This window comes from Microplitis mediator, chromosome 7 (genome assembly GCF_029852145.1).
Source record: "Microplitis mediator isolate UGA2020A chromosome 7, iyMicMedi2.1, whole genome shotgun sequence".
NCBI classification, from domain to species: Eukaryota; Metazoa; Arthropoda; class Insecta; order Hymenoptera; family Braconidae; genus Microplitis; species Microplitis mediator.
In genome coordinates this window covers 3,816,010-3,838,058 of record NC_079975.1, presented here as the reverse complement: position 1 = coordinate 3,838,058, position 22,049 = coordinate 3,816,010, and the positions used below count along the sequence as shown (strand labels likewise).

At 29.7% G+C, this 22,049-nt stretch overlaps 1 protein-coding gene and 1 non-coding gene across 3 annotated transcripts; both read left to right on the top strand.

The window, feature by feature from the left end:
- Window positions 1-1,115: 1,115 nt before the first annotated feature.
- LOC130672080 (neuroendocrine convertase 1-like) lies at window positions 1,116-21,064 on the top strand. Of its 2 annotated transcripts, none has more exons than XM_057476341.1 (15): window positions 1,116-1,273; window positions 1,409-1,583; window positions 8,972-9,070; window positions 9,141-9,344; window positions 10,650-10,796; window positions 10,956-11,022; window positions 11,110-11,381; window positions 12,977-13,189; window positions 14,516-14,616; window positions 14,827-14,892; window positions 16,034-16,186; window positions 16,599-16,762; window positions 16,946-17,079; window positions 17,221-17,355; window positions 20,649-21,064. In XM_057476341.1, exons 1-15 carry the CDS (start codon window positions 1,266-1,268, stop codon window positions 20,793-20,795), a joined length of 2,085 nt encoding a protein of 694 aa, XP_057332324.1. In that variant the 5' UTR covers window positions 1,116-1,265; the 3' UTR covers window positions 20,796-21,064. The 2 variants fall into 2 exon arrangements, with proteins under 2 accessions (XP_057332324.1, XP_057332322.1); XM_057476339.1 differs by lacking the exon at window positions 1,116-1,273 and adding an exon at window positions 1,277-1,326.
- On the top strand, window positions 11,849-12,040 carry LOC130672546 (U2 spliceosomal RNA). The gene has a single exon (XR_008990727.1). It is a non-coding gene; the product is annotated as a U2 spliceosomal RNA (small nuclear RNA).
- Window positions 21,065-22,049: the final 985 nt, after the last annotated feature.

The following is a 22,049-nucleotide window of genomic DNA, read 5'->3' as shown; positions in this document are numbered from 1 at the left end:
TGGGGGCCGCTCTGCCCCACCCTCCCCTATACTGAGAAAAAAAAATGAATCCCACAGGTCAATGCATTATATCAACTTGTGAAAAATAATTCATTTGCTCTCTGTTGGATTCGAACCTGAGCCTGGCCAGTACTTGAGTTCGAAGACAAGAGTGTTATCCACTCGACCACAAGTACTAGTTCATTCAAAATTAAATAATTTTTTTCTAAAAACCATGACTTGGTATCGAACTGCGGACCTTTGACTGGTGAATACGTAAATCTTAATAAAATCATTTTTCACATACATTTTTTTAAATATTATCCTACCATGTGTACATAAATAATAATTTAAATATTAAACTAAATTTTATATCAAAAATAAGTCAAAGTTCCTGGCCTCTTATTTTCAAATATATATATACATATATACAAGTATTAAATTTCTCGGAAACTTCCAAAAGCGCGTATATAATTAAATATATGGTTAACTTCAGCTAATGTAATTTAAAATATAGACAAGACCTCTTTCAAACAGTTTCTAACTACCGGAAATACAAATTTTACATCCATGTAGCCTTTCATTTCCGATCTCTTATTATAACGGACCCACATCATCCCTTAGCATGTACGTGCCGAGATAAATAAATAACAAATTGCATTAACAAATTATTTAACAAATTCGATTAGAGTAACGTCGAGGTATAATTACCGAGTTAACCATGCTTGAAAGTCCTTCTAATCTTTTATCTCCCTCCCCCCCCTCTCTCTCTACACATACATATATATATACAGCATGTATGTATGTGTATATACTTTGTTACCCGTCACGTTCACGAGCCATTTCATCCTTACCGCAACCACGAGATTCGATATCTTCTGATGATGTTGCGTAGCTTGCTTCTAATCAGATTCACCCCAGCACGACACCAAAGTAAAGGTGACAGAGGTTGTATTGAGAAGTGGAGAGAAGAGCCAACGAAACGGTAGTAGAGGAACCCGGATATCCAATTGCAAATTTATCCCTCTGGGTCCCTCTCCTTCACTGGGAATTAACTGAACTTTACTCCTCGCATGGCTATCTATCCCTACTCCGGGCTTTTTACAAAGAGGGAGGTACTGACGCGAAGAAAAAAAAATAAACTAATTGTTCTACGTTAACATCCGATCACTTGTCACTCGCAATCCATTGGATACACTTGCCCGCACTTAAAAAAAAGTATTAAAAAATATTTCATCGCTTTTTTTAAATTATTTTTTTTTTTTTTTCGTCAATTTCGATACTTCATGGAAAGGTTTGTGACAAGTGATTCATGATACAGTTATTTTTAAATAAACTTTTTTACTGGTCCTGATTTTTTTTTTTACTTTTGTGGTTGTGGGTTTTTTTAATAAAAAAAGTAATAATGATAATTTTTATTTTGTTGCAGTGAGACTAAAATTTTAATAAATTTGTGGATTTTATTGGTAATATCAAAATGCATATCGACAGAAGAAAATTTGCCGAAATATATTTACCCCGAAGAATGGGTTGTCAGAGTTGAAGGTGGAGCTCAAGTAGCTTCACTATTGGCCCTTCAATATGGTTATAAAAATGCCGGTTTGGTGAGTCATCATTCATTTTATTGTGATATTTATTTCTACAAGGGTTATAATAAATTTGTCATCGAGATTTTTACGTCTCGGATAAAAATACTATGAAAAGTAATTTTTATATTAAAGTTATAATTCTCCGGGATAGTAACAAATGTCATTTGGAAGGATAACGAGGTCTTTTTGCAATTAAAGTATAACTTTTTTTGTTTCAACTTTAATAAGCTGTAAATGTCATCCCTGGTTGCCCCTTTTACTGTTCTGTACACCTCTAACGCGAAGCGGAACTTTGTTGCCAAGCTTAAAAGCCGAGTTGTCGTCAGCTTATTTTACGTAAATTCTCTAATTTATTTAATTAATCACTAATAATATATGCAAGTTCATATTTTATTATCAGAACTTAATACTTTTTAAAAATATTCGAATTCATTAATAAAATAATCATCAGGATCAAAAATATCAGCGATTTTCACAACAGCCATAATGGTCACGTTCTCGGGTAAAAATATGACTTATATTTTACTTTTTTAACTTAAATGGATACCAAGTGAGTCAAGTCAGCCAAAATCAAGTCAAAAATCAATGAAAAACACGTTTGATTTTGACTTAGTTTTAACTGTCTCGACTTACTTAGTATCCATTTAAGTCAAATTTGATTTGGTTGTGTAGCTGACTCAAATTTAAGTCAAAAAACTCAATTAAAAAATTTTTTTTGACCTGGGTCCCCGAGCTCTTTTCAAACTTTTTTAGTATTTTGTTTAATGAAATATTCATGAATTTTATTGTGCTAGTGCATTAAATATTTAGTGTAATTTGTCACTATGTGACGCTTAGGCCACTTGACAGATTACTTTGTCATTAAAAGTCAGCTGACAAGTGTTTTGATGACATATTGCAGTGACTCACTACCCCGGCAAGTAATTTTTACTCCTTAATAAAGTTCATTATTTTTGTTTTGTTTTATATAATTAACTAGTGTTATTATTGTCATAATAAAAGATTAAACCGATAAAATGAACCGTAAGAAAAATATACTTTCTTAAAAAGTGTGACTCGAAATTCGAATTAAATTTATAAAATTCAAAATTTAACATTTATCACTATTTACTAAAATTCTCTGTTCAATTGTAGGGGAGGAGGGGGCAAAGTGGGCCCCTGGGGGTAAAGTGAGCCCCTCAAAATTTTCTATACGCCAATAAATTTGGACGGATAATAAGCTTATCGAAATTTCTTACATAATGAGAGCTAAAATAGACCACCAAAACTATTCATTAAATATAATTTATTAAAAAAGTTAAAGATAATAAAATTACGATTTAAAGTTATTTCGCAGCAGACTATTAAAATGACTTTTATATTATCAAAATACAATTGTTTTATAGTTATTCGCAAATATCACACGTGTAAAGAATAAAAAATATCAAATCCGAAATTTTTTTGAGGGCCGACTTTGCCCCTAATTTTCTATTTTTCAATTTTAATGGACGCAGCATAATGAAGTGAAAATAAGTATCAAGGGTCTAAAAAGAAGTAAACGCGTAAAAAAAATTAATGATATTAAAATTATTTTCCTTAAGGGGCCCACTCTGCCCCCCTCTCTCCTATGTAGGAGAGGGTGGGGCAGAGCGGCCCCCCTGAAATTTTGACCAAAAAAAAAATTTTTTTTTTTTCGACTAATTACTATAAATCCGATATGTTTGCGCATTTTTACCCCTACGCATGACATTTGGGGCAAAATGGACAAGCCCAAAATTTTGAAAAAGTGATTTTTTCATATTTTTATCGTCAAATTAAAAAAAAATTATTATAATTCCACATTTCTAGCCCTACGCATAACACCTGGGGCAAAATGGATCAGCCGAAACTTCCGAAAAAATTATTTTTTCATATTTTTCGGCCGTTTCTTTATGTAAGAGGCAAATTTGGTCACTAAAAATTTATAAAAATTAAATTTTTTTTTTAGTTGATAAATTTTTGAAATAAAGTAAAATTATAGAATTGATTTTTTTTTTTATTAAATAACAATTAGTAATTAAGGTAATCGAGAGTGAACGATTTTTTACGCTTTAAAAAATTTTTTTCGAGTAATATAAAACCAAAAATAATTGTCAACAGAAAGAAATACATTCTTAATGATGAAAACAATTTAAAAAAAAAAAAAACGAAAAAAAAATTTTTTTTATCACTTTTTGAAAGGGGGCCGCTCTGCCCCACAAAAAAAAAAATAATTTTTCAGAATTTCGGCAAAATGTCCATAAATTTGTTCGAAATAGAACAAAAGTAAAGTGATCTTATGGTTGAAAGCCACAAAAAATAATAATTGGCTTAGGGGGGCCGCTCTGCCCCACCCTCCCCTAATTTTTTTTTGAAAAATTAAAAGTCGTAATAGCTTATTTATGCAGCGGAACATAAACAAAAAATTTTATTAATAAGATGAAGGAAAACTTTCAAAATTAAATTCCTTCTTTGTATTTATTTAACGCATAAACTATGAAGAACAAACTCTTGTTAGCAATTAAAAAGCGTCAAAAACTCTTTTTGAGTTCATAATATTAAATTAAACCTAAATACAATTAAAAACTTAAATTAATAACATTTATTTTTATTTTTACGTCCTTACAACTCCGACTTTTGAATGTTTTATTAAAGTTTGAATTTAATCAAGCAAATAATTCCTCAATCAAAAAGCTTTTTCTTTAAATCAACAATCAAAAAAAAAATATATATGTACACAAAATATTATTTCACGTCGTCGCTTTGAAAAAAAAAGAATGAAGATAAAATGTATAATAAGATAATCCGATAAGAGTCAATATATTTTCAAGTGTTCACCAAACACCGGAAATAAATATGCATATGTCACAAAGAGATAGTTATCAATGACGTACGAGTTATTTTGTATTTCATTTAAAATTACAATAGCGGACAGTAGAAAATATAGATGTCATAAATTGTTAGAAAAAGTTTTTTAATGAAAAAAAAAAAGTCAAAGTGAATTAAAAATCTAAAAAATATTTTTTGGGTAGCAAGTGAACTAAGGGTTTAATTATATGAAATAATTACGCTTGGTATGACTCGTACAAAGCTAGAAGGACAGACACGCACCGTGAATTGTGGTCTGCCACAAAGACTGGATACACTGGATGTACTGGGTCTGGTTGTATATAATAGTGTTCCCTGTGCAGAGAACAGAAAAGCTTTGGCAAAGTAGCTACATGGTGTGTACAATGGATACAGTAGAGTAGAGCGAACAAGTGAAGTTAAGGTATAAGGGAGTAATAGATAGAGTTGTATAGAGCAAGAGAAAGGTAGATAAGGCGGCAGGTAAAACTATAAACAGAATAGTAATACTGAGGTAGTACGTATATATTCGCAAGTAACTAAGCATATATGTCTGTAGTCAGAGGTGTGTAATAGAAACAACCGGGCGTTGCTTCTCTCACTTTGTTGTCTTCCTGCATCTCCGGTTGTTTTGTTTATGCATGGTTACTATTTAGTAAAGGGCTCTGGAGAAAATCACGGTAGAGCGCTGCTGAGTATTTTAATCAAAAACCTTGATAATGTGGAGTTAATTAATTAGCTTGGATTTTGTTCATTAATTAATTTGCTTGTTTAATGGGATGAGAAAGAAATTAAGGGGTGAAAAATAATTTTACGGTGATTTTAATACTGAAGATTATTTTTTTTTATCTTATTGAGGTTAAAAGAGAAAGGCTGGATAAGGAGATTAAATAATCGGTTGAGATTAGTAGGGAAAAATAACCGGTACGGAAATAATCGCGGTAACTTTTCTAAGTAAAAAATTTTTAATGAAAGCCAATAGAATTGAAATATGTGTATATTTATTATGAAATTTATTTTATTTAATCTATTGTTATTTATTGTTTTTTTTTTTTAATATTTAAATTCTGTAATTTACCGCCATGTTTATTTTGAATAATTTAAGTCAAAAATACAGCGAACATTGTCCTGAATTTTTTATAATTTTTCGAGACTGTGGTTTCCAAAATCGGGATAAAAATTTTTACTATCGGAATTTAAAAAAATCATGAAGAATTTTCTAGGAGCAATCACTCGTAATTTTGATTTAAATTATTTCAATAATACACTGAAAGGAATTTTCTTTAAAAATTACCGTTATATTCGCGGTAATCGTGGGACGAATGGCACGACCTAATCATTTGTCGGTAAGTGAGATAATTTTTGACTTTTTTTCAACAAATTTTACCGTAGACTACTGTAAATTTTATGAAGTCTACTGTTACGTTTTGGCTTCAATTATATTTAAATATAAATTTTTGAATTTTTTTGGGCAATATATAATAAAACTTTGGTCACTCTGATGAAGAAAAATTCTTGAACAGAGTAACTAAAGCAGATAAGCGATTTCCGCGAACACCGTCGTGGCCCGTAGTCTAAACTCATGACGAGGCATGAGACCTGGACCTCGACGACGTTCTCTAAGGTAACCTGAGATGCGACGTTGGACGATTTATAATTTTGTAATTTTTTTGTACTGGATTTGCGGAGATAGAATAGGCAGTCAGCCGACGAACATCTAAGGCCCCGGACCTCTGTCCGGTGACCGACTGACTCGAAATTTAATGTTTTATTGAAGAATATACTTAAATTCATTTTTAATTTTGTATTATTTAAATTTAAACCCTTCAACCAAAATTTAAAAACTATTAGAGTCGAACAGTGACATCACAGGAGGTCTATAGATTTTCCAATGATGTCTACCTGGGAAATATTTAATTCTTATTTAATTAAATAATAAATAATATGAATTAACATTTAGTCAGAATATTACACTACCACAAAATAAATAAATTTTTTCGTAATCTTTATTTTAAAAATAGTAATAAATAAAAGCGCCGCATTATGTCCCACAATTACAGTGAATTTAACATTAATTTTTAAAGAAAATTTCTTTTCGTGTAATAATTATTACTATTATATGTTATTTTGAAATAAGAAAGCATTTATCTGATACCTTTTCTGAATTTTCTCGAATACTTTTTAATTTAAAAAATAAATCGCTTAATCACTTTGGCTGACAAAAAGTTGTTACTAAAATAAAAAAAATAAAATTTTAAAATATCATTTATCTCTTCTCTCGTCATTGCCTGACGATCAACCAAGTGATTCATCTTATCGAGTATTCAGATTGTGTCTTCGTTGGGTTGGCAGGCAGAAAGCCAGGCAGGCAGGCAGGCAGTAGAGGTCTAGAGGGAATTGGGAGGTCGACAGGACGCGATTTGAAAATGAACAGAAGAGAACAAGGGTTGGAGGTGAATAAGAAAGTGAAGGCAGTAGATTAGAGAATGGGAAGGAATTGAAGGGAAGGTATATAGGGTAGTCTAGGAAGTAGCTATGTATAGATTGTTGTATCTATGTGTATGTATATTTATTTATATAAATAGAGAAAGAGGAGAGAATGAAAATCAGTGAGGATCAAATAGAAAGACGATGAAGAGAATACTAGATACGAGGGTCGGGTAGTATTTTCGTAGTCCATTTGTTTTGATCGGATTCCCAACTGTCTCTAGTGTAATCCCTTGTCTCTAAGCCTCCGCAGACGTCGTCAGTCTCCAATGAAAAGCCTAACATCTACATTTACCTTCATCCTAGCTGTTTATTTACTTTTTTTTCTATTCATTCTTCAATGTCTCTATCACTTTGCTAATTACTTTCCATCTTTGATATACATCCTTTCGTTGTCTTCAGTCACTATTTTAATTAAAGTTACTGCAGACGCGTTTACACATTTCAGTTAACCATTTATATTTAGTATAATTAGATGTAAGTCTTTAGAAATAAAAATTAAATATTTACCCTATTGTATGGAATGGCATTTTATCTAATTAATTAAAATTTTTTATTTACTTTAGTATAATAATTGTCTCTTAAATAAATTAATTATTATCTTAGTAATTTCTCATGAAATGTAAGAGTATTAAAACACGGATATTTTGGTAAATAATTTCGTTATTTTCATTACTGAAAGTATTGTTCTATAGACATTAGAAAAATATATGCACAGTAAAAAAACGCGTAATTCAAATTTTAAAAATTCTGAAAAATATTACAAGACTGCGTATAAATAATAACCTTTTTTTTTTAATTATCATTAGCCTGGTAAGTAAATGATATTTATTTTACGTAAGTTATAAATGCACAATTTTTAATTAAAATTTTTTTCTGATAGAAAAAGTAATAAAATTATAAACGTTTTTTTTTTTTTTAGAAGAACATTAGAAGCGAATATTAGTAATTATATTAGAAAATCTTTAACAGTAAAAAAAAGATAAAACTTACAGTTAACATGGACGTAACAGTCGTAGAAAGTTTGATTAGTTGTCGCGAGGTACGCGGATCGAATCCGATCTAGAGTTTTTGAAACTATAAAATTAAAAATATTTTTTTTTAATTTTATTATTTGAAATTATCTTTCTTCCCGCTAAACAGGGCAAGAATTTGAATTTTTCGCGCATATATAGTGAAAATGTATAACTTGTATTCACTAAAAATTTCACTATTTGATTTCAATGTTTAACAAATTTTGATAGAAAATTTCTATTTATTTTCTTACACAGAAAAAACAGATATCTTGAGTCAAGAAAATATTTTTGAAGACAAACGTTTTCGAGAACCAAGTCAAGATTTTCTTGGGCCAAGAGAATTCGTCTTGGTTGGAGAAGATTTCTACTTTATCTGAGAAAATTTAGGTCTCCAAAAAAATTTTCTTTAATCAAGAATATTTACCTTCAGTCGAGAATTTTTTTTTTGAGTGTATTGAAGTGGGCATTTATCTGTAATAACTAGCTTGTAAATAATAAATAGCAACAATATTGTCACGTACTCTAATAGCCATCTCATATCTAACGTATTCACCTGAATCTTGCAAATCGTAATCGCATTAACCGAAAACGTGCTTTTTAAACGATTGTATAGTCGTTATGTAGATACAGTACACCCCTACCCTTAGTATACATTTATATTTATGTATATAACTATATACTTGAGTAGAATGGGATCAATTTGAGACATCGTATATAATAATAAGGTTATATACCAACTGAATAGTCTTGTTACCCTGATACAAGCGTCCCCAAGTTGAGAATCAAAACTCTTGACACCCGTGATATTTTTTCACCCTCTAGTAAAAGTAACCCCAAATAAATATACTTTTTCCGCAGTACACTTTTTATCATTTGATAAAATGTCAAATGTAATTAGGGGAAAAAATAAAAATTGATAAATTATTTACTTTTGTATTTATATATCCATATATCTATTATTGTATATATTTTAATGAAAATAAATATTTCATTAATATCACCATTTTTCTTTATTCATTTATTCATTGGCTGTATTTATCTTTTTTCTCCCCTCAGGTTCTTGGATTTGATGATACTTATCTGTGGTACAGAGACGAAAATACGATAAAAAAAAGAGGCAATAGATTTACAAAGGACTTGACTTTACGCTCAGAAGTGAATTGAACAAATAAATCTATTTGATACTTTTTGATTAATTATTTGATTAACTTTTTTTTCAAAATAGATTATTTGGGCAGATCAACAAAAAAATTTTACCAGGAGTAAAAGAGATTTTGTGGATACTGTAGATGATGAAAAACCTCTGATCCGCAATAAGAGAATTTTTTATATTGATGACAATAATTATAATGATGAATTTTATAGTTTTGGTAAAAAAAATTACGATAAATTATTTAATGATGAATTATGGAATCAAGAGTGGTATTTGGTAAATTATTATCCATTATAATGATTAATTAATATGATTAAGTGAGAATGGGGTAAGATGGTTTGACAAAAAAAATTTTGAAAATTATTTATTTGGCTCTTATTTTTTTTTTTTTTTTTTTTTTTATTGGTTTCAAAATTTTCGCTTTCGGATTACAACCGGACTTCCCGTCCACAAAAACATAAAACAAAACATAAATTACAAAAATTAACAGAACGTAGACCTTCATATTACATAAAAACTATTCCTTAATCCTATATCCTTAACCTATAACACACTCTTTTACAAATTCCATCCTTCCATCCTTTACAATTTTCATCCTTCGTCCTTCACACTCGGAGCAACAAGAGAAAAAGAAATTTCCAAAGAAAAAACTCTTTTGCCTTTTCTCATTCCTCCTTTGGCTCTTATTTAATATTTCTTTATTTGTAGATAGAAAATTTATTTTTTGTTGTTTGTAATGTAAAAAAAAATATTAAAAATTATCTGGGCCAAGATGGTTAACTTAACAAATGTAACAAAGTGTTTAAAAAAAATTTTTTAATGACCCATCTAGCCTTTTTTTAGAAAAATGTCCCTATCAATCGTACAGAAAAAAAAATTTGAATTAAAAGTAAACATTTTTGAGTCAAAAAAATTTTTTGGAAAACTTCGATCTTCTTGGATAAAGTAGAAATCTCTGAGCAAGACGAATTCGTGGCTCAATAAAATTTTGACTTGATTCCCGAAGACGTTTTATTGGAAATAAGGCTATGGAAATAATTTATTCACTCAGTTTTCTCAATAATTACTTTTACTTTATTTAATCGCAATCGGAAAGAATATCTTACTCATAAGACGTATGCTTTCAGACAAACTAACTTCAACCAACATCTTAGTGACTAACACCATTTATTTGGCCGCATAGGTCCACTTACATATACCTAAAGAATAAACAATATCACCCATGCATTCATCATTCTTAGTATTTATTTTATGTGTTTTTCTTTTAAACATACTCTTAAACTTATCATCAAATTTTATTATAAGTTTATATAAATAGTTAAAATATAAATATAAGAGATATAAAATAACATACATAAAAGATTAGTTTTTGTTTAAATAAAGTCAAGAAATATTTTCTTGCACTCATAACTTTTTTTTCTGTGTGCAAAATTTTTTTACGCAGAAAATGAAAAGATTTATAATGAAAAAATTTATTATTTTTTTTAAGTCCATTTTACCTCACTTACCTATGTCGTCAATATTTTATAAAGTAAGAAAAAATATCACGACATCTATTAAAAAATGGTTTAAATTCATCAGCAAGACACGCGCAGCAATAAAGAGCTACCGAAGTTAGATCTGAACGTGCTCCCGCTTTATCATCTGGGGATAACAGGCCGCGGGATAAGGGTGGCTGTTCTCGACGACGGTCTAGAATATACCCACGAAGATTTAAAAAACAATTACGTAAGATGTCACAGTACAATAACTCTTTTTATCTCGATTATTCCAGCGGTCGTCAACAAACCTCGCGCTGGTTAACAACAAATTCAAAAAATAATTTTAAATAAAATTATATTTACCCCCTTAACAAATTCTGTTTATCAATGTCACTTATTATTTCAGGATCCCTCTATTAGCTATGACGTAAATGAGAGAGATAACGATCCAATACCTCGCTACGACGTAACAGGTGTCAGCTTATCAATGCATTGTTTTAAAAATAACATCATTTTGCTTGATCAGGGAAATTGATTGGTTTTTTTTCTTCTTTAAACAGATGTAAATGCACATGGAACGAGATGTGCAGGAGAAATAGCAATGGAGGCAAACAATTTAAAATGTGGAGTCGGCATTGCATTTGAAGCATCAATTGGTGGAATAAAATTACTCGATGGAGTCGTTAATGATCGAGTCGAGGGCGAGGCATTGGGTTATAAACAAAATCTTATAGATATTTATACAGCTTCCTGGGGTCCCGCCGACGATGGAAAAAATCTTGAAGCGCCTGGCAGACTTGCCAGTGAAGCTTTGCAACGTGGTATCAATCAAGTAATATTTTTTGACAATTAATTAGTTCATTTTTTTTTAGTTAATAAATTAAGATTCAATTATTATGATCATTATTATTAATATTTATATATTTTTATAAACTATAGTTCCTATATTAATGTTTAAATAATAATAATAATAATAATAATAATAATAATAATAATAATAATAATAATAATAATAATAATAATAATAATAATAATAATAATAATAATAATAATAATAATAATAATAATAATAATAATAATAGCTGCTTTTTTTATGAGGATAACTACAGTTTTATAGAAGGAATAACGATCGTTTTAGTGTATAGATAGGGAGAGAGTGGGGATAGCGAGACAAGGACGATTAAAATGAGAGAGACGCGCTTGCCAAGTGTCCGCAAGGTGTCGCCGCCCAAGATATTTTGTCCCTTTCAAGTCACTTGTTCTAGAAGTGTTAAAATCGATTCAAAATCACCTATTACTATCGCTTCTCGGCCTTTTGGCTAAGATCAAATGTGTAGTGTCTGTTCTTATCAGCTTAATATCTGATAGATTCTCATCGAGAATCCAGAATATTAATCTGATTTTTGAAACTTGGCGAAAACCTGGAGCTCGCTCCAGCTTAGCCGCAAGTTGCCCTGACATTGCAGAGCCGTCAGGTGCAGCTGAATAATCTTTTCGAATCTTAATTCTTACTGTGAAATCATCAACGTTCAATTGTACGTAGCAATCACTAAACAAATGTCATCTAAAATCGGTGAGATTTAAGATCGTCTCGAAGTGCCTTTCATTTTGAGTTGATTGTCTCGGTGAGATTCCCTCAGTACATTTTGTTAATATGTCGAGTAAAATTTTCTTCTGTCCGTATTAAAGATCTTGAACTAAAAAAGAAAAAATACTTCAAGGCAACTGAATGATCTTTTCAAAACTTAATTATCATTATAGGATTAACTACCTTAAATTGTTTATAGCAATCGCTGATCAAATGTTTTCTATACTTGTGAGATTTCTCATTATCTTCAAGTGACTTTTATTTACAGTATGATTATATTAATGAGACTCACTCAGGAGATTTCGACCACATCGTGATACTTTTTTTGACACAAATCCCTGACAATTTAAATTTAAAAAAAATTATTTATTAAAATTTTTTTTTAGTTCCGAGAATTGGGTAAATTAAACTCATATTCAAAAGTATATCTTTTGAATATTAATTAGTAATCTAACTCAGAATTTTGTGATCATACATATTATATTAGCAATAGAAATACCCACAATAGTATTGGTAACTTATATTTGTTTGAGTGTAACACTTGAAAAGGAAGAGATTAATGGATTATCCGGGGTCATGTGCTCTGCTCAGTAGAACGGATATTTTTTAGAGAAATAAATTATAAGGTAGTTAAGGTTTTGTAGATCATAAGACCATTAAGGTTCCGACGAGTTTAAAGTAGAGCATTAGGATAAAAAAAATCTTTAAATAGGATGGTTGTTAGGTAATGCAATTCTCCCGGAGATGGGTTGAATTACGTTATAGTATAAGTTATAACATTAGTGAAGGTAATTTAAGAGCGAAGTGTAAGATTTAGTTTGTGTAATAAATGTCATTAGGGTCGTGATGGCAGAGGAAATATATATGTCTGGGCATCGGGAAACGGCGGATCTAAAGAGGATGATTGCAGTTGCGACGGGTATGTTAGCAGCATTTTTACTATTGCTGTAGGCTCTGCGAGCCAGACTGGTAAATTTCCTTGGTACGGAGAACAATGTCCTGCGACGCTTGCTACTACTTACAGCAGCGGGGCTTATCATGACCAAATGATTGTAAGATGTTTTTTTTTTATTCTTAAAACCATTGAATATATTGTAAAAAATTTTCAAAGTAAACGCGCATTAAATCCGAAATAAATTAGGGTTGAGTTCGGAGCGGATACTTTTGTATTTATTTAATTTTTTCGGAGTGAAATGCACTCCGAAGAGTTTATTTTAATATTGAAACTTTGGATCACAGTGGATACGGATTTAAATAAAATTCGAAATTACTCCGCTAAAAAAAACTCTACCCAATAAATCGTTAGTTCCAAAAAGTTCATGCAGTGAACTTCAAAATTTAAGAGTAAATTCAAGAGTAGAAAACTTTTCAATCATCAGATCTCATTTTTTAAAAGTTCTTATAAAAGTGATTTTTTTTAAACTCCGAAACTCCGATAAAAGAATGAATTCAAATTGAAACAGAATCTGTATTTACTCCCGATTTTTCACAATATTACCCCTTAATAGTAATAAAAATAGTAACAAACCTCTAGTTAATTAAAAGTACTATAAAGAAAAATTTTTGATCTACAAAGACCAGAATAAAAATTTGAATACGTCAAATTTAAATTCATTATCGATTAATGCATGACTAAGAAAATTTCTAGACATGACTATCAGTTCGAATTATTTTTAATTGACAGAACTGATATTGATTAATATGTTGCAATAAATAAAATTCTCCAGTATTCCAAATTAAACTCACAATTGAGATCTTTTATTATTCAATTTAAATTTTAAAACTATCAATCTTAATAAGACAATACAAGTTATCAACAACGTTCTTTTATAGAGTCAGTCCTCCTTCTTAGTAATCCAAAGCGGATACAAAAAGAATTAAATTAATCCCTCGCTTATTTTAAGCTGTATCAAATCTACCAACGTGCGGAAACGTTCAGATCAACTGTCATCATCGAACTTAAACATTTCAGGATTATTTTTTTTCGCGTTAAATATCAGAATAAATAAATCATAAGCATCAAAATTGTTTATTAAAATATTTTTTTTATAATAATCTTCTTTTTATTTTATATATATATATATATATATATATATATATATGTAAGGAACAAAATATGCACTCGTTTATACGAAAACTTGACACTTAAAGTTTATACCCAACTGATAAAAGTTGAGATCACGTTTTTTTTTAACGATTTCTTGTTAACTTCCGGCAGAAAAAAATTGAATAAAAACTTTGACAAGTACTGTTGTGATTTTACGTCAACATACTCATTTATTACTCATTTTTATCTTGCAAATTTCAATAGATTCCTTTTTTTTTTAAATCCTCGAATTGACATTTATGTAAATATAGTTTTTTATTTTCCATTCAAGGCAACAACGGATTTAAAAAACAAATGTACTACTCATCATACAGGAACATCCGCTTCAGCTCCACTTGCTGCTGGAATACTCGCTTTGGCATTACAAGTCAAGTAATTACACTTTTTTTTTTTTTTTTTAAATAAATGATAAAAAAGCCGCCTAGTGTAAATTTAATTTAGCGCTAAAATTAAAGAGATTTAATTAAATATGTCTCAGTAAAGAGTCTTTAGCACAAATTTTTAATTAACAAACGTAAAAAAAAATGATGATATTATTTTAAATAAATAATGAACATAAATTTAATTTTTTATTTTACTAAGCAAAGAGCTCACTTGGAGAGATGCTCAGCATCTCGTTGTCGAGACTTCAGAATACAGTCCACTTAGGTAAGTTTTTAATGCCATTTTTTTATATTTTCACTGCTTATTTATTTATCTTTTAATTATTTTCATTCATAAGACATTTTTATTTTAACTTATTCTTAAAGAAGTATAAAAAATAAAGGGTTCAAAGTTTAAACATTTTTTCTAATTATGTTCATTTTTTTTTTTTTTTTAATCTTTCACGATCTTTACTCTTTTTTTCCCGTTCTTGCACAAAAGTTGCAGTCAATTTATTTTACGCTCTATTATAAAAGATTATAAAGAACACGATTTCCCGTTGCTCTAATAAATAATAAATAAACTATCATATTCTTGTGAAAGTTATTAATTTACTACAAGCAGAGAATTTTACGGTATTTTTTGCATCAAAAATTTATAGAAAAATTAGTATAGTCATAGTAACATGAGGACAGTATGGAATTATTGTAGAAATTACCGATACTGTAGAAATTTTGAAAATACATCGAACAGAATTTACACGGTGCATACACAGAAAAAAAGAATTTCTTGGCGCAAGAAATATTTTGTATTATGAATTGAAGACAAAAATTTTTCTTGGCTCAAGAATTTTTTTCTCGCCTAAAAAATTTTTTTCTTGTTCCAAGAAAATTTTATCTTACCCCAAGAAAAGTTTTGTTTTCACTTTATAATACAAAAAATTTCTTGGGTCAAGAAATCCTTTTTTTCTGTGTAGAAATTTTGACAAAGCAACAGATTAAATTTATACCAACTGCATACTAAATATTCTGATTTAACCTAATAAATTTTATCTGTTGCTTTGTTAAAATTACAATACACCTTATAAATTCTGTTCGATGTATTTTCAAAATTTCTACAGTATCGGTAATTTATCCAATAATTCCATACTGTCCTCATGTTGCTATGACTATACTAATTTTTCTATAAATTTTTGATGCAAAAAATACCGTAAAATTCTGTGTGTATCAAAAAAAAATTTTTTTGTTCATCGATTTGTAAAAAGTATACAAGAGTTACATGAAAAAAAAATTAAATCACACAGAAAAAATTTTTCAGAGCAAGTAAAATTTTTCGAGCCAAAAAATCCTTTTTTTTCTGTGTAATTTAATGACCTACGTTTTTTTTTTAACTAAATAACAAAAATAATTTTTGTTTCAACAAACAGAAATAATCCCGGTTGGATAAAAAATTCCGCGGGTCTTTGGTTTAACCCGCGGTTTGGTTTTGGATTAATGAACGCATATTCTTTGGTACTGACTGCTTCTAACTGGACGCGTGTACCCGAAAAAATTCAATGTACCATAAAAAGCTATGAAAGGTAACAACTTCTAAATATCCCCACAATTAAAATAACAATATTTCCATAAAAAATAAGTTTTTTAATGAACACAATAATGAAGGGTCGAAAAAAAATTTTTAAGTCAATTTCGTACGTTTATTTATCATTAATAAGTCATACAAATTTACAAACTTCAATAATTTCAACACTGAATCTGCATAAAAAAAAATTCACCTCAATATTGAATCTCGACTTTCGAGAGAAAATAATCAAAACTTTCATCGAAGTATAAAAAAATTTATAGCTCCGAGGAATGAAAAAAGTGTATTGTGAAAACGTTTGTACGCTTTCATATTTTATTTATATATATATATATAAATTTTTTTTTCTTCAACAAAAAAGCAGCTCTGGAAGCATAAAAAAAAAGTTGTATTTATTTTTTATTATTCAGTTCACAAAATATAGTTTATGGTAAATCTACGATTTTATCATTCAACGTGAACAAGTGCAGGGATCAAGATTCAGAAGTAGCTTTTCTAGAACACGTACAAATTGAAGTAACTCTTACGTATACAATTCGAGGCGCACTTGAAATGTATTTGACCTCAGCCACCAGTAAGAAAGATTATATTTTAATATTTATTCCAATTCTCTTTTTCAATTTCCTATACTTCACTCTTTTAAATTTTACTATTTCTTATTTGTTACTATTATTATTATTATTGTTCTTTTTTCCTAATCGTTTCTTTATTGCCCGTCCTCTTGCACGTGGATCTCATGTTTACTGTATTTTTATAGACACTAGAGTAAAAATATTGAACCGTCGAAAGCTCGACGATTCTCAAGACGGATTTAAAAATTGGAAATTCATGTCAGTTGCAACCTGGGGTGAAGACCCAAGAGGCACTTGGACTCTCGAAATTATTGACAATGTAAATAATAGACTCCATGGATCTCAGATTTATTATTTTTTTACTCAATAATAAAAGCAAATATTTCCTTTCCTTTTTAAAATGAAAATCTATAAATGATTCGGGTTTCTTTTAAGTGTTTTAATTATAGATTATTTCCAGGCAGGTCCGATGTCTAATAATGGAACAATCGATGATGTAACATTAATTATTCATGGCACTAAAAATCCGCCAATCTCACGTTTAAATGGAAATAAACGAGTGTATAACAATAATTATAATCGGCTTAGAAAAAAAGTAATTATTTATATTATTAGTTAGCAATTGATATTTAAGTAAAAGCCTCTATACCCGCTCGCTTTTCATTGGAGTGAGATTAAATAACTCAATATAAATTAATAAATAAAATGAAAAACCATATTTTTTTTATAGGGGAAGGGGGGCAAAAGGGGGTAGGGTGGGCCAAACGGGGTACCCTCAAAATTTTATGAAAAAAAAAAATTTTTTTTTTTCGTCTAATTAGTATAAATCCGATATATTTGCGCACTTTTAGCCCTACGCATTACACCTGGGGCAAAATGGACCAGCCGAAAATCCTGAAAAAATGATTCTTTCAAATTTTTATCGTTAAATTAAAAAAAATTTGATATATTTCCGCATTTTTAGCCTTATCCATAACACCTAGGGCAAAATGGACCAGCCGAAAATTTTGAAAAAATGATTCTTTTATATTTTTATCGTCAAATTAAATAAAATATAATACATTAATCCATTTTTCGGCTGATTTGTTATAGCTGGGGCAAATTTGGCCACTAAAAATATTCGAAAATAATATTTTTTTTTTTTATTGGTAAAATATTTTAAATAATACAAAATAATCTGTAATCTAAAAAAACACGTTTTTTGGGTTCAAAATAATGACAAATAAGAAATACAGAATTGTTTTTTTTATTAAATAGCAATTAGTAATTAAGCTAATCGAGGGGAAACGATTTATTACACTTAAAAAAATTTTTCTTGAGTATTATAAAACCAAAAAATAGTTGTCAAGAGAAAGAAATACATTCTTAATAATGAAAACAATTTAAAAAAAAAAAAAAAAAAATATCATTTTTTGGAGGGAGGCCTCTCTGCCTCACAAAAATTTTTTTTTTGCCTTCGTGTCCACCAATGATGTGAAATGTAATTTTTCTTTATGTATATTACATATAAAAGATTCAAGTAATAAAATTTGATCAATTTTCAGAAATTTTTTTTCCAACTTTTTTTAAGGGTACCCCGTTTTGCCCGCCAAAAATAAAAATTTTATTTTTTAACGGCAGCTAAAAATTTTGTCTATTTACCTCGAATATCACTAAAAACAAAAAGATTTAGCGTATTTTAGTCCTCGAAAACTTAGTATTTCCTTAGGTAGCCCCTTTTGCCCCCCCCCCCCCCCTCCCCTACTTATTTTTTGAAGTTCGAGTATTAGAATAAAATTTAAGTTTGAAGAATAATTTTAGTTGTAATTTTTTTTATAAGTGAGCGACTAATGGTACTGAGCGAGTATAGGGGCTTTTACTTTACTCTGAATGTAAAGTGTTTTTTTTTTCAATTCCAAAACTCCGAGTGAGTTCGGATTTAAATAAAATCCGAAATCACTCCGAGTTCACTCACAATTTTTTAGTAAAATTTCACATAAGCGTTAATTGTGATTTGCAATTTGTAATTAAGCAGAAACTATGAATGCGGTTTATTATTCACAATAATTTTTATAAAACTTAAGCACAAAGTGGGAACTGAAACTTTAAATTTCGATGCTGGTATCCGGAAAATTACTTTTACTGCGGTAATTTTTATTCTTTTGAAGATAGTTAATATTTTTAATATGGACGAACCGTGAAATTTAATGTCCACCCTGGAGGGCCACACTTAAGGTCGCACTACTTAAATTCTTTTAAAACTTTTCTTGATTCTGACGACAATGAAAAAAAATTAATATTGCGGGACGTTTAACCGCACGACCGACGACCTTCGTCAGAGGGTACAAGACCAACGAAAAGTTAATTGTGTAATCTCCTCTAGGGAAAAAGGGACAAAAGAATCTCTTTGAGGGAAAACAGAGCCCCAAGGATTTTGTATTTAATATTGATAATTTATGAAAAAATCAATTTTTATTTCTCCTATTAAAAATACCTCCACAATATAAACTTTTTCTGATCTTTATCGCGTCCGCTAACCCAAAAAACTCGAAAAAAGCCTGAGAAAATTTTTATTTTCGACTTATGACCCATATGAGGATGACTTTCTCTGTTTTTTTAAAAAAAGTAGCCCGCAGTTTTGCTCCTATTGCGAATACCTCCCGATAACATAAACATTTTATGTTTCTTATCGTGTCCTCTGGTCATAGAAGCTCAAAAATTTTCCCAGAATTTTTTTTTCTTTTTATCATAAGCCAGCAAGTCCCAAATTTATATAGAATTTCTTCGAAGCCGATGTAGCTTTGCTCCTATTGGAAATACCTTCACACAATATAGACGTTTTTTGATCTTTATCGCGTCCGTTAACCCGAAAAACTCAAAAAAAGCCTGAGAAAATTTTTATTTTCGACTTATGACCCATATGAGGATGACTTTCTGTTTTTTAAAAAAAAGTAACCCGTAGTTTTTCTCCTATCGCGAATACCTCCCGATAATATAAACATTTTATGTTTCTTATCGTGTCCTCTGACCACAGAAGCTCAAAAATTTTCCCAGAATCTTTTTTTCTTTTTATCATAAGCCAGCAAGTCCCAAATTTCTATAGAATTTCTTCGAAGCCGATGTAGCTTTGCTCCTATTGGAAATACCTTCACACAATATAGACGTTTTTTGATCTTTATCGCGTCCTCTAACTGAAAAAACTCGAAAAAGGCCTGAGAAAAAATTTATTTTTGACTTATGACCCACATAAGGATGACCGTCTATGTTTTCTTACGTAAAGTATCCCATAGTTTTACTCCTATAGAAAATATCTTCACCAAATATAAACTTTTCCGTGTATCTGACATTCAGATGAGTTTATACTCTTTATCAACTTGCTCTCAATTAAATTATCGTGTATAATAGTATCCCTAAACGAACGTGGTTACAATTAAGAAAACAGTATAAAAGCTTAATCAAATTGCGAGACATAAATTCGATTTCCGTAAGTATCCTTCCGTCTGTCAGACGTCGACGGTTCGAACCCATCTCAGAGTTTTTTTTTAACTCAAAAATTATATTTACCCTCCGTGTTCTTTTATTGCCAGTAAACTCGACTACTCGCGATAATAAACAGTAATTAGTGTATAATTATTTAATTAAAAATATTTAATGGAGAGTAAGAGTATAAAAAGTTATAAAATACCGACTAAAATCCCCAGGGATTAAAAAATAAAATGTAATGACTTGAATACTGTTACAGTAAAGAAAAATTTTATTAACGCGCCGAATAATTTCGTGATGGAAAAAAATTAAATATTAAAATAAGTAGACTTTTTTTTTGAACATTTCATTAAGTTTTTTCTTCTATTAGCGGCTGATAATAAAAATGTTTGTGAGAAAATCAAAATAATATTTATATATTTTCAGGATAATGAAGAAATGGAAATTAGTAATAAAAATGTAAGAGTTAATAAATGGAATGTGGCAGAGAACGAGATAAATTTAACCAAGAAAATTTCAAAGCCCTTGAAACTTGTCCAGGTTGATTGGCTCCGAAGACTTTTATTCGGTTAAATTAATTGGATTTATTGTCCTAGATCGTTGCTTTTTTCATTTTAACCCCGTTCCAGTCCGTCTGCTGTTACACCGTCTCTATGTCTAGTCAAAGACGCAACAAAATAGAAATCTAATGAAAAAACTTTACCAAATACGTTCACGACACTCAGAACTATGCTAATAAAACTAAACTACTAATAGTAATAATTTGATAAATTTAATAATATGAAGAATGTACCGAGTATACAAAAAAAAGCTTTTATTTATAATTAAAAATAAATGTTTTACTGACATTAATTTAAAGTGATTTTTTTTTTAAATACCAAAGATGGGGCACTAGAAAATTTTCATCTGGGATTTTGGATTTCTTTTGAATTTATCACGAATTTCGGAGCAAGATTAAATAATTGGGTAAAACGGGGACGGGAAATTTAATAAAATACAAGTTTTTTTATTAAAACTATTACACTGATAGCAAAATTTCGTGCTCTCTAAACATAAATGAGTGAAATAAGTGAATATTTACTAATTCAGAGTGCCAATCAAACCACTTTGTGGAATTAGTGGTTCGGTTTGCACTTGGAATTAATGAATATTCGCTTAGTTTCACTAATTCACGTTCATAGAGTAGCATTTAAAAATATTTCTTAGTATTCCCACACGGAAAAAGATATATCCAGGAATATATGCCGGCAAAATAGCGTACAAATGACAATACTAAAGATATAATCTGGACATATACTATTTTGCCGGGATATAAATTTTTTCGTGCGGGTTTAGGAAATCATTTCTTTGTATTTAACTAATATGTCTTACTATTTAAGAAATGATTTTTCTAGTGCAGGGGGTCGCCCTGAACGCAACTGTGCAGTTGTCACCCTATACCTTCATATTTTGATATTTTTTTCTAAGATTATGTGGTCGAAATCGGCACTTAGGCCCGTTTTGACCCATTTTCGATGCCCATAGCTCTCCTGGTAAAACTCCACGACTTTCCTTAGTCACTGTCATCATTTTTCTAGTGCAGGAGGTCACCGTGAACGCACCTGTGCAGTTGTCGCCCTATAACTTCATATTTTGATATATTTTTCTAACGACTAAACTAGCGGAATTAGTTGCCCATATCACAAAAATATATATCCGGGCAAATCTGCATATATGAGACATATATTTGTATATATGTTGCATATTCCAGATTTGCCCGGATATATATTTTTTTCGTATGGGTGCCTGCTTCGAAGTAAGATGATATTGTTATAATAGAAATCATGT

Bases quoted from the DNA above. Each gene is read 5' to 3' on its own strand.
- LOC130672080 (XM_057476339.1), top strand. From the start codon at position 1,292: ATGATACAGTTATTTTTAAATAAACTTTTTTACTG. The intron at 10,797-10,955 runs GTAAGATGTCAC...TTATTATTTCAG, and splicing joins AAGATTTAAAAAACAATTAC to GATCCCTCTATTAGCTATGA. The intron at 17,080-17,220 runs GTAAATAATAGA...GATTATTTCCAG, and splicing joins CTCTCGAAATTATTGACAAT to GCAGGTCCGATGTCTAATAA.